At 55.3% G+C, this 13,127-nt stretch overlaps 1 protein-coding gene across 1 annotated transcript in view; it reads right to left on the bottom strand.

Annotated features, from left to right (window-relative positions):
- Positions 1 to 13,127, bottom strand: part of AGPAT3 (1-acylglycerol-3-phosphate O-acyltransferase 3) — a 109,599-nt gene that overhangs the window by 26,661 nt on the left and 69,811 nt on the right. Inside the window, exon 3 of the mRNA XM_024120301.3 lies at positions 5,904 to 6,130. Within this exon, the coding sequence (XP_023976069.1) occupies positions 5,904 to 6,081 (178 nt within the window). The 5' untranslated portion in view covers positions 6,082 to 6,130. The remainder of the gene's footprint in view (positions 1 to 5,903; positions 6,131 to 13,127) is intronic.

The following is a 13,127-nucleotide window of genomic DNA, read 5'->3' as shown; positions in this document are numbered from 1 at the left end:
GGCTTAGTTGCTCCGCGGCATGTGGGATCTTCCCGGACCAGGGCTCGAACCCGTGTCCCCTGCGTTGGCAGGCGGATTCTTAACCACTGCGCCACCGGGGAAGCCTGTGGTGAGGACATTTAACTTGAGGCCTACCCTCCTCACAGATTCTAAGTGGACAGTACAGTACTGGTAACTGCGGGGCTCTAGAACTTACTCACTGTGCGTAACTGACGCAGCACACCCATCTGACGGCACTCGCCCCTTCCCCTCCCCCAGCCCCCGGCAGCCCCTGTTCTCTCCTCTGCTTCCTGGAGCTCGATTACGTTAGGCCCCTCATATAAGAAGGACGAGTGCAGTTTGTCCTTCCGTGACTGGCTCCTCCACATCCTGTCCTCCAAGTTCACCCATGTTGTCACATACAGCAGGATTCCCTTTCTAAAGGCTGAATAATATCCTCTTGTACGTACAGACCCCATTTTGCCTGTCCGTTCGTCTGTTGATGGACACCGACGTTGCTTCCACATCTTGGCTATCGTGAACGATGCTGCAGTGAACGCTGAGGTGTGGCCGTCTCTTTGATGGGGAAATCCTGCGATGCTTTCTCACCACAAGTCTGAGAGGAATCAATACAGCCTCAACCCACTGACGTAAAAATCACCCGGCAGGGAGGGTGGCGGCCTGGATGAGCTGCTCCGACCCGCGGGGCCCCTCGTCCAGGGAGCAGGGACCTCGGCCGCCCTCTGGGGAGGATGCAGAGCCCGCAGGGGGTGCTCGGGACCCCAGTGAACCCGGCTCTCCCGGCCGTCCCCATGTGTGATGGAGGAAGCCCCGGACGAAGCGAGTAGGGGTGCGAGTCTAAGACCCCCCCAGACACGGAATTTTCTAACAAAGCTACCTTTCAAAGTCATTTCTTCGCTTAGGCCTGACAACACGTGCCTCACTCGCGTGGGCACTGACGCCGCATCTAAAGGCCCCTTGTTTCCACGACCGCCTCCCAGGATGACCCGCAGATCACGCCGCTGGACACCACAGCGCCGGCTCAGAGCTGCCACCGCGGGGGACGGGCCGCGTCCGCTGGCCACTCACAGGTGGAGAGGACGCCGGAGCTGCGGCCCCGCGGCACCGTCCAGGCACACGAGGACCACTGCGTGGGACTGTGCGCTCATCCCTGGGCGGCCTGCACGGGTACACGGCCCCCTCGCCACACGGCAGGCTTCTATGGGCGGGAGCTCCGGCCAGCGGCCAGGCTGCAGGGGAGAAAGTGCGCGTGGGGTGCGGGCGGGGAGCCTTCCCCTGGCCGCACACCCTCCCATGGCAGCACTTGGGACCTGGGCGTTTCTGGTCCAGCGCGAGAGGTCTGGCCCAGGAGGGGCTGGTGGGCAGGAATGAACCGAAGACAACACAGGCAGCCCCTGCAGGCGTTTTGCCCCCCCGCCCGCAGAGTGGGCCCAGCAGAGGGTTGCCCGCGGGAAAGCGGCGTGTCAAGGCAGCTCTGTTCCGCCAGCTGCCAGCACGGCCCGCTGGGCCCTGCTCAGCCCACTTCCACTCACGTCAGTCTCTCGTAGATCATAGATCGTAGATCGCTACGCACGCGGCCAGGGCTGACGCCGTGAATCTGCTCACGGTCAGTTTGGAGACTATTTCGAATGAGGACTCTTTTTGTGATTTCCTTCATTCAGACATGCGCTTGCCCTTACACACGTGAGCAAGCCACGCTCTGCACATTCCAGCGAATGAGCTTTTGAAAAATTCAGACTCGCCTACTAATAGTAATCGTTTACTGAGCAGCGTTGTACGCACACTCTGTGCGTTAATTTAATCTTGAGGGTCCAGCTGAGAGGTACCGTCTCTATTTCACAGACGGGAAGGGTTAGAACCTTGGCTGAGGTCAGCAGGGAGCCAGGGCCCCAGCCAGGCTGTCTGGTTCCACATCTGTGCCCCTAATACAGCACGAAGACTCCTCGGGCCTGAGGACGACAGAGTCACCCTGGGCTCGGGGGGACAGCAGAAGACACCTGGCATCACAGAATGAACACAGGGCTGCTCGCGGAGCTGGAAATAAAGCGTGGTTCAGGGTCATCGACACCAGGCGTCCCCGCCCCCCGGGCCGCAAACCGGTACCGGTCCTCGGCCTGTTAGGAACCAGGCCGCACAGCAGGAGGTGAGCGGCCGGCCCGCTAGCGAACCCCATTGCTTGCATTACCGCCCTCCGTCCGCGGAAAAACCGTCGTCCACGAAACCGGTCTCTGGTGCCAAAAGGGTTGGGGACCGCTGGTCTACCCACTTGTGTGACTCTCGCTCACCCCGCGTGCCCACGGAATCGGGGAAGGTTTCACCAGCTCAAATCCGGGAAGGACTCCTGCTCGTGTGTTTAAGAAATACACAAGTGGAGAAGCTCCCCAAATTCCCCGGGTCCTGGGGGAAGCTCTCACGGCAGGTGGGTTCAGTGGGCACCTGTGCTCCTTCCAAATATCGGGGGGTTTTACATAGATCTTAACTTCTACCTCGAGGTTTCTTATTTTTATGCTTTTTTATACTTTCTTGCCTTAAAAATGCATTTGTCTTTGCTTTTTTAATCCGTCTTTTTCAAATAGTTTAGAAGTTATGTTTGATTTCTGTTTTCTACCCTATACTTAGTTAACAAAGTCTTAAGGAAAGATCTCTGCTGTCTTCCTGACAAATACAAGAATGATGGAGTCCTAACTTTTGTCCCCACTCCTGACTGACAGACTGCCTGCCGCCCGTCCTGTCTGCTCTCAGCCACGCGGGCTGGGGCTTCGTTATTATTTTATATGACCGTTTAGATTTACCTACTTACCAATTTCTCAGTCCACCAGTCTTTCTGGTAACTCAGACCCTACTTTTTTGACGGCTTTTGTTCTTACTAAAGAATATTCTTTAAAAAAATTTCAGGTGACGATATGCTCACTTTTTGCTCCCCTCAGGCTGTTTTATCTCATTCTCATTCCTGAAAGGTCACTTTGCTGGATGTAGAGTTCTAGGCTGAGGCTGGAGGCAGCCCACTGCCTCTGGCTCTGATTACATACGTTCTGCCGAGTCAGCTGGGAGTCCGTCAATCTTTGCAGGTGTTCTAGCTTTCTTTTCTGGGCGTTTTAAAGATCTTCTTTTTGTCTCTGGTGGTTTGTGATTTCTCTGTGATGGGTCTAAGTGTGAATTTCTGTTTATATACCCTGCTTCGTATACATTTGCTTCCTAGAGCTACAGAATCTTGTTTTTCATCCGTTCGGGAAAATTCTCAGCCATCATTTCCTCCAGCGGTGCTTCTGCTTATTCTTTCCTCGGGTACAGGAGTCCAAGACCTGTTTCAGAGACTTTCACTCTCCCCTTACAACTTTTAACTCCTATTTTATATTTTTCATCTTGTCTTTCTACTGCAATCAGGATGATTTCTTCATAGTAATGTCCAGTTCACTCGCTCTCTCGTTAGCTGTATCTAATCTGATGTAACATTCATTCACTAAGCTTTTACTTTTAAAAAACAGACCTACTAGAGCATGGACTTGAGGACATGGGGAGGGGGAAGGGTAAGCTGTGACGAAGTGAAAGAGTGGCAGGGACATATATGCACTACCAAATGTAAATTAGATAGCTAGTGGGAAGCAGCCGCATAGCACAGGGAGATCAGCTCTGTGCTTTGTGACCACCTAGAGGGGTGGGATAGGGAGGGTGGGAGGGAGGGAGACGCAAGAGGGAAGAGATATGGGAACATATGTATATGTATAACTGATTCACTTTGTTGTAAAGGAGAAACTAACACACTAGTGTAAAACAGTTATACTCCAATAAAGATGTTAAAAAAATATTATAATTACAATTTTTATTCATAGAAGTTCTACTGTTTTTTTTTTTTTCCAATCTGGTGACTTCGGGTAGTCTTCTGTCTAAATCTGTCGTTGTACGTTAGTTGTTCTTTGACTCTGAGCTCACATATGATTTGTCTCTATCTGTGTGATTCTTCGGGCCTGAATCAGAGACACTCCCCTGAGGGCGCATTTCCATCTGCCTCTGCTGACCCCGTGGGCACTGCTAACCTCACTTCAGCGAACCCTCAGGATCCTGGTTTACATTCAGCCCCTCTCCTGCAGCTCCCCAGGCGAGGGCCCCTGGGAAGCAGTGCTGACACCCCATCTTAGTGCCCTCTTCTGTGAAGGGGCGGGGGCGAGGCTGAGGGATTTCCTTTACTTACTATGAACACAGCAATGCATTAAGAAGCTGGCTTTATCCAGAGTTTGGCTGTTTTGTAGTGTTTTAACTTCAGAATACTGCCGGAGGTGGAGTCTATGATTTTCATCTAGTTGGCATTTGCCCTTTAGGTATGTACACATCTCCCATGGTGATACTCGTAAATAACTCACCTGTATGTCCTATATGATAGGATTTCTAATTCTCCTTCTCTCACACACACAAAGGTGGCCTTTTATTTAGGAAAAAACCACCTGGGAACTGAAACTATCGCAGTTTATGCTATTTATTTATTGCAGTTTAAACTATTTATGGCTGGAAGCACAGGCGGGGCTGCCGCCCCTTGTGGGGGGCACATACACCTGGGCGTGGCCACTCCCACGGCCTGCTTAGCTGCCCTCTTCCTGCTCCTGCGCCGGGAGGGGTCACAGGGACAGGCACACAGACTCACCACTTCCCATAGGAAGTAACATGTGTATTATTTTCTCTTCATTGTAAAAGAAACGTGTTCTTATGCTAAGGAGGGTAAACAGCACACTGTATGAATTAAACATAAGAGTCCCCGCCTTCCTTCACTCCCGGGGGAGTTACGTTTTCTGTTCACCCTTCAGCTTTCTCTAAGCAGGGGTGGCCACACACGAGGGCAGACACGTCACACACGTGTCTTTTAAAAGCAAATAAATGCAAAGCACCCTCTGTGCTTTGTTTTATAGCTTCCGTTTTCACTTAAAAATGTATCTTGAACTTGGTTCTCTATCAGGAAAGAGAGATTCTCCCTGTTGTTCTCAGTGGCCGTGTGGGATTCCATCCAGCGGACACACCACAGTTAGCTTCCATTAATGGGCATTTAGGCTGCTCATTTTTATATCAGTCTTGTGTTAATATAAAAGTGGTAACATGAGAATATCTGCACACATATGTACTGTTGCAGATATCTTTCTAGGTTACATTCTTATTTGGTGGAATATTTAGGTCGAAAAATAGAACTGTTTAAGTTGTCCATCGCTACCGGCAAACTGCCGTCCAAAGATGCGCCCCGTGACCCCAACCTGCAGGGCGAGCGGCCCCCCACGCCCCCCGTCAGCAGCTTCTAAGTCTCCGTCCAGCTGGTGGGTGAAGACTGATTCTATTCGTACAAATGCACACGCATCACAAGGGCGTATCGGTAACACCTGCACGTGCCTAAACACACACATTTAATTAAGAGACGGGTGAGAGTCCTTGCCTTTCGCAGAGAGATACCGCAACATTTGCACGTGACGACAGGCCCCCCGAGGGTAGCTTCACTGTACTCTGGTGCTAGGGTGACTGGGGGCCTGGTGACCCAAGACTGGCCACGTACCGGCAGCAGCTATTAGGGCTCGGTCACGGTGAACTGACTTTATCGTTGCTCGTTTTCAAATATCCAGAGTACCGGGTGAGACCACGTGGACCTGCCACCTCTGTGGGTCCAGAGGCTCCGGGGTTGGGACGTCACGTGGTTCAGCCCAGTGAAGAGCTCGGGCCAAACCCCGCCCCCCCTGCATCTACTGGCCAGGAGCAGCCCCCCGTTCCTGCCGGGGAGCGAGAGCCAGCCCACCGCGTCTTGGCTCACCACCACGGGCGTTCACCCCCAGGGGCCCTGCCCTGGTTTGCCTGGGATCGCCCGGCAGAAAGGTCTCTGTGCTGACTGTCCGTGGCCCCCCGACCCCCGCCGTGCACACGCGGGTGGTACTCACGGCTCCAGAGCGAGTAGGCCAGGCGGCAGTTGAGCCGGCGGTACAGCTGCTTGTTCACGGGCCAGAGGACCAGAGTGCAGAGCTGGACGGAGTTGATGATCAGCCCGCTCACCACGAAGACGAAGCCGATGAGGAGGTGCACGACGAACTGGGTCTTCAGGAAGGCGAGCAGGCCCATGGCCACAGCTCAGGAGCGAGTGCAGGGCCCTTGGCTGAGAACGGCCGTCCTGCAAAGACGGGGCCGGCGGTCGGGGGGGGGCGCCGGGGACCCCACGACTGAGGGGCTGCGGGCGGAGGAGGGGTCCACGGCGCTCACGCCAGAGCCCAGGTCTGCAGCTACTCCCCACGGCGTCCTCAGGCCCTTCCCTCCCGAGGGCGACGGACGCACGGGGGTGCTGACACATCCTGCACACAGGCGCCACCCACAACATACACACACACGCACGCACACATTACATACACACCACACAGCGTATACGCACATGTATAAAAGAAAGGGAGAAAGAAAAGACTAGAAGAAATGCACACAAATATTAATAGTGAGTACCCCTAGGTAAAGGCATGATGGGTGATTTTTCTTTTCTTTTTTTAGCATCTTACTGAAAAGATCAAAACTGCACACTCAACCTCTATAAAAACATTTCAACTACTGTCTTTTAACTCCCAAGCTGCCGCACCCTTCTTTAGCTGAGAGGCTTTTGTTTTGGTCTCTGACGCAGAAGCGGTGACCCCCCCGGGACTCAGCCAGCTTCTCCCGCTTTCCCTTCACCACTGGCTTCTTGGTTTCAAAGATGAAGCCAGAGGCTCGCATTTCATGGCTGTACTTGCTCCGCGAGCTGCCCTGGAATCTCGTGCGGACGGAAACAAGCAGACGGCTGTGACGGAGCCCTGGCACTTTCAGAGCGGCCACGTCACAGCCTGGTGGCTGCCTGCCTCGACCACGGCTGGGTCCTCCGGAGACGTGCCCCGCGCTCCCTGGGATGCGGGTGGAGCGGGCTCCAGAGGCCTCCAGGGTGGCCACGCTGGGCCCACGGGGGCACAAGGGCCTGGCTGCTGTGCCAGACATGAGGCCACATGACTCCAGAGGACGCCCTCCGCCCGCCCTTGGCCCCCGAGTGGTTGCGTGAGGGGCGCGGGGGGTGGGGGGGGGCAGATAAGCCAGCAGCCACGTGGGGAGGATGCCCGGGAGGACAGGGAAGGAGCCGAGGCCGGGCGCCAGGTGTGGGAGGCCCCAGGGGAGCCGGCCCCCCAGGCCCGGGCAGGCCTTCTGATGCCCGCAGCCCCCGAGAGGCCCCAGCCCCCGGCCTTCGTGTCCAAAGCTCTGACCCCGAGAGGCCCCGAGAGGACGCACGTGCGGCGCTGCACACACTTCCTGCCACCGCCTCCTCAACTCGCACGAGCCCCGGGGGACGCCGTCACTGCCCCTATGTGACGGGCGAGCAAAGGAAGCGCGGAGGCTTTGTGACTTGTTCGGGGCCACGCAGCGCAGAGCGGGAGGGCTGGACTCCAATCCCAGCAGGGAGACCCGCGTCTGTGCCCCGGTGGGCGGGGACCCCTCTGTAAAGGCACAACAGACTCACACACCAGCCAGGCCAGGCCTGAGGCCAGCTGCCTTCTGGGACCAGAGATAACGGCTTTGACCAGACCTGACGCTGCCGCCCGGCACCTGGACCCGCAGCCGCCACCCGGCAGGCTCCCTGCACCCCCGGCCCCAGGAGACCAGGCTGTTCCCCACCCCGCCATCCTGGGTCAGGCACAATAACCAGGGTCCCCAAAAGCCAGCTCAAAGATCGGCCCGTCAGCTGTGATGCTGTTAAAAGCAGGTTCCCCAGGTCCGTGCCAGACCTGCCGGAGAATCAGCCTCACAGAGGTATCACTCACACACGCGCAGTGTGCGGGCACCTGTCAGACTGCTGCTCGATCAAGACAAAGCAGCGCCATCACCCCCGCAGCCCACGCCCCCCCAGCCCCTGGCAGCCCCTCTGGGCTTTCTGACACTGGATCAATCTTCCTTTGCTAGAGGTTCACATAAAGAGGACCGCATGGGATCTGCCCATGGGTCCTGCCTGGCTGCAGTCCAGCCTCAGATGGCAGCGCGGTCTCCGGTCTGTCCGCTCACCTGTTCACCTGCCGACGGCAGCAGGTGTGCAGCCTCTGGCCCCGCACTTTCCCCAGCGAGCCTCTGTGCGGACACAGGCCTTCACTCGGGAATCTGTTTAACAAGCGCCAGTCCCTGGTCCATCGCCTGAATCTCGGGTCGAGGAAGTCCATCCCCAGAGGCCCCAGAGAGCTGCACGCCCATCTGGAAGGGGCCCCCAGCCCCGCTTGGAGGTGAACCTGGCCGGGGCTCCTGCCTGCAGTCGGCTGTCCTCCCTGGTTGTCAGTCTGTCCCCAATACCCAGATATGGGTCTGGCGTCCTCGCTCCCTGTGGGCCAGACCCCGTCCTAAGGCACGTCAGCAGCTGCAGGCCAGGCCCCTCCCACCTGCCCCCCCCACAGAGCACCCGACACTCACCATCTGCTTGCACACCGCTGCCTCTCGGCCTACCACCTCTGACCCAGCTGGGCCTGACAGTCCCAGGATATGAACAGATATTAGCACGTCAGTCACACGTGCTAACTTGGTGGCCCTTCAGTGACGGCCCCCGCAGAAGACACCCTGCTCCCCACTCAGCCCACACCCTCCTCAGCTCTCCCCCAAGGCCTGCAGACTGGCAAGCAGGAAAGCATCGACTCGGCAGCCCCCGAGAGCACTGGCTTGTGTGTAGCCCTTGAAAACATTAAAAAAAAAAAAAAAAAAATATATATATATATATATATCTCATCAGACAATTCTAAGTTGATTTCTACATTTTTAAACCCAAGTTTAAATATGCAAGGGGCATAAATTGTCATACTGTGAACTTTTACTTTTAAACATATAGATCTTCCTTAACTTACAGTGGGATTACGTCCCAAGAAACCCATCGTAAGTTGAAAATATCTTGTTAAGTTGAAATATATTTAATACACCTAACTTCCCAAACATCAAAGCTGAGCCTCGCCCCCCTTAAGCGTGCCCGGTGTACACTCTCATTAATTATCCTACAGTGGGAATCATCTGACACGAAGCCTATTTTACAGTAAAGTGAATATGTCCTGTAACTGATGGAATACTGTAATATATATATATATATATATCTCATCAGACAATTCTAAGTTGATTTCTACATTTTTAAACCCAAGTTTAAATATGCAAGGGGCATAAATTGTCATACTGTGAACTTTTACTTTTAAACATATAGATCTTCCTTAACTACAGTGGGATTACGTCCCAAGAAACCCATCGTAAGTTGAAAATATCTTGTTAAGTTGAAATATATTTAATACACCTAACTTCCCAAACATCAAAGCTGAGCCTCGCCCCCCTTAAGCGTGCCCGGTGTACACTCTCATTATCCTACAGTGGGGCAAAATCATCTGACACGAAGCCTATTTTACAGTAAAGTGAATATGTCCTGTAACTGATGGAATACTGTACTGGAAGGGGAAAACAGAACGGCTCTCGGGGTCCAGCATGGTCGCCAGTGTACCGGCTGTTCACCCTCGTGGTGGCGCGGCTGGCGGGGCTGGCGGGGGCTGCAGCCACCACTGCCCTGCATCAGAGGGAGGCTATCCGGCCGCATGGTGCCAGCCCGGGAGAAGGTTAAAATTCAGAATTCGAAGTACGGTTTTCACTGAATGCGTATCGGAAAGTCAAAAAACCATAATGTGAATCACCATAAGTCAGGGACTTTATACTTTTAAATGTAGAAAATGGGCTCTAAATGCCACAGTGATTTGATAGCCACATCACCATCCATTTTCGAAATACATGAAAGCAAGCTTTTCTTTAAAAGCCAGGAATTCATTCCCTTTTCTCTTTGAATTTGTATCTCCATTTTACAACCTCTACAGGATCTCATTGTAATACAATTTATTATGATTGAGAGTCTTTTACCAATCATCTTAACCTAACATTATGTAACAAAAATATGTATGAATATTTAAATTTAATTTTTACATTTCTCGTGCATAGGCTAAATTTAAGTTTAAAAACTTCTTCTAGAATATTTGATGAAAAGCCACTCCTCAGCAGTTCAGCCTATGTCACCTTAGACTCTGGGCATTTGGTTGACCACAACGCCATGATCACATCTGAGAAATTTAACACTGACGTGAGCATGTTACCGAATAGCCCATCTGTGGTCTCCAAAATGGCCTGTGTCACTTCTTTCCGTCCAGGCCCCGGTCGAGGGCCAGTGTGGCGTTCGATCGCACGACCCTGTTCTCCTCTGGCCTAACACACTCACGCTCCCACCCCCGCTGGAAGAGCCCGGGACAGCTGTCCTGTAGGTACCCCGCAGTCTGGCTCTGCCTCCTTGAGACTAATTCACGCTCAGGGTGACGCTGGAGGCTCCCGGCTGCGCCCACCAGGGGCGCCGCCCCTTGTCCCCTTCCTGCCACAGCCTGGTGAAGGCAGCGCCGCTAGGTGTCTGAAGGCAAAAGTTCGGCCTGCTGGGCTCACCCCCCAATCTGATGGGAGACGTTTGAGTTGATATCCACCCCCCACCGCCTCTGACCCCAGTTTCCGTCAAGGCCTCCGCGCACCTAACTCTCACATCCTGAACGCTAAGCGGGCAGAGCTTGTTCTGATCCGTAACCACTGCCCTGTAATGGATGCTGAAGGGACCACCCCTGCCTGTGTGATGCACTTAACCTCACGACACAAATGAGATGCTTCAAAACTGCAGCAACACGCAGCTCTTCCACTGACGTTGGTGTAAGCTTTCAGAAGACCCGTGATGCGTCCTAGAATGAAAGAATGCGTCTAAGGCAGAAATTATGAGGCATGATTGGTATCCACCCCCGACACCCCCAAGGCAACCGCCATTATTCCACAAAGTTTTATTTTAAAATAAAAGACATTGGCCCCTTTTCATTAACACTCAGATGCTGCTGCTGAACTGGCCAGGAAACCTGAGCCCAAGTCCCGTCATCAGGTAAGAGTTGAGGTCCTTCCAGAAGCCTGGCACCTGCACAGCCCGGTCCTAAGGGTATTGTGGCCCCGTACAAGCTGCCGGGACCCCACCTTCTCGCGGCAGGGGGCGAGGGGCGCTCACCCTCCCCAAAGGGGAGACAGAGGGCGGCGCTGCCACGTGGGGACAAGCGGCACAGAACAGAGGCCGGCCGGGGGCGGGGCGGGGGCGGGGCCAGGCACTCGGCAGAGCGCGCTGCCCACAGCTCCAGGGCAGGTGAGTAAGGCTCCCGGAGCTGCAACACGACACGCCACGCGTCCCCTGAGAGACACCGACCGGGCCGGGGCGGGGCCGGGGGGGTGGGGGGAGCTGCCAGAGCTCCGGTGGGGCAGGAAGGGCCGGGAGCCAGACCAGACCCTCCTCCCAGCTCCGGCACCGGCCCCTCCCCCCGCCCCAGAAGCAGGACCCTGGTGGATCTGACACTGTCCCTCCAGGGATTTTGCTGCTAGCTCCGAGCCAGTTCCCGTGGCCGCGTTGCTCGGGGCTCAGGGTGGTGAAGGGGAGACCTGGGAGCCAGGAGCGCCTGGCCCAGCTCCCCACTATCCCGCCAAGGGCCCGGCCCGCTGCTGGGCTCCGCCACCGCCACTGCCAGCCCCGACCTTGGCACCTCTCGCTACGAGTGAATTGTGTCCCCTCACAAGGGTACGTTGGGGTCCTACCGCCAGCACCCCAGCGTGTGGCTGTGTTTGGAAATATGGTCTCAACAAAGGAAATCAAGTTAAACGGGGGCACCAGGGTGCGGCCTGATCCAATCTGACCGGCAGCCTTATAAGAGGAGATGAGGACACAGGGTGGAGGCGGTCTCCGCACGCAGCTTCTTCCTTCACAGCCTCTGACACCCTGGCCTCGGCCTTCCAGCCGCCAGGACAGGGAGAATCGATGGCTGTTGTTTAAGCCCGCAGCCTGCGGAATATGTCAGGGCCCCGGAGCAGAAGAACACAGCTCTTAGAAGTATGCAGGCCTTGTTCCCGATGCCGTAATTCTGGGCGTGCACAGGCCCCTTCCCACGTCCTGCTGCCCAGGAGGCCCCGCCTCACCCTGCTCACGTCCCCCGCACCTGCCTCAGGGCCCAACCCCAGATGCCCACAGGACCGGCACTGGGCCCTTTGTCCCTCTTCCTCAAGAACTAGCCCGTCAGATGGTGTGGTCTTCAGATCTCCTTACCAGGCACACCCCCATCTTTGCCCAAACCCCCATCTTTCCAACAAAGCCTTTCCACCGAAACCAAAGTTGTAGTCGAGGGCCCATCAGAGCGCTTCCTTGCTCCATGCAGGGCAGGTGAATGGCTCTCTCTGCACGTGGAAGACCGCTATTCCATTTACACACAGGGCCCACGTCAGTCCCTCCAGCCTCTGCCAACGCGGTCTAATCTTACAGCTGGGGGAGCAGCACCTGATCGGAAACTGCACCCGCAGCCTGAAACATCCAGTGCTCTGGCTCTCTACTGGGGCAGAAGCTGGCCAGCTCTGGGGGATGCCACTTCAGCTGACCTGCTGCCCTGTTCCTGAGAGCCAGGGAGAAGCCATCGCCGCTGATAACCACTCTGGGCCAAAGACCTCTCGGAGCTGAGGTCAAAGCCTGGCAGCCTCACCCTGCCCTGTCGGGGCAGTCTCTCCTGAGCAGGTCTGACCTTGAGCACAGTGGCTGGTGAAGGGAGAAGGCATTAAACATGCCAAAAGTGCCTCGTTTTTGATGTTCTAGATAGGAAGTCTGGATTATAGGATTAAAAGAACGGTTTAGTTACATGTGATCCAAATTCAAAGTCCATAATGAAGGAGAACCAAGGCTTTCCTTCTTCCTTCCTTTGTCCCATCCACCCACCCACCTACCCATCCATCCACCCATCCACCCACCCACCTACCCATCCATCCACCCATCCATCCACCCACCTACCCATCCATCCACCCATCCACCCACCCACCTACCCATCCATCCACCCATCCACCCACCCACCTACCCATCCATCCACCCATCCACCCACCCACCTACCCATCCATCCACCCATCCACCCACCCACCTACCCATCCATCCACCCATCCACCCACCCACCTACCCATCCATCCACCCATCCACCCACCCACCTACCCATCCATCCACCCATCCATCCACCCACCTACCCATCCATCCACCCACCCACCTACCCATCCAACCACCTACCCATCCATCC

Source organism: Physeter macrocephalus, chromosome 8 (genome assembly GCF_002837175.3).
Source record: "Physeter macrocephalus isolate SW-GA chromosome 8, ASM283717v5, whole genome shotgun sequence".
NCBI lineage: Eukaryota > Metazoa > Chordata > Mammalia > Artiodactyla > Physeteridae > Physeter > Physeter macrocephalus.
Note: the sequence above shows the minus strand (reverse complement) of the source record. Positions and strands in the feature narration are given on the sequence as shown.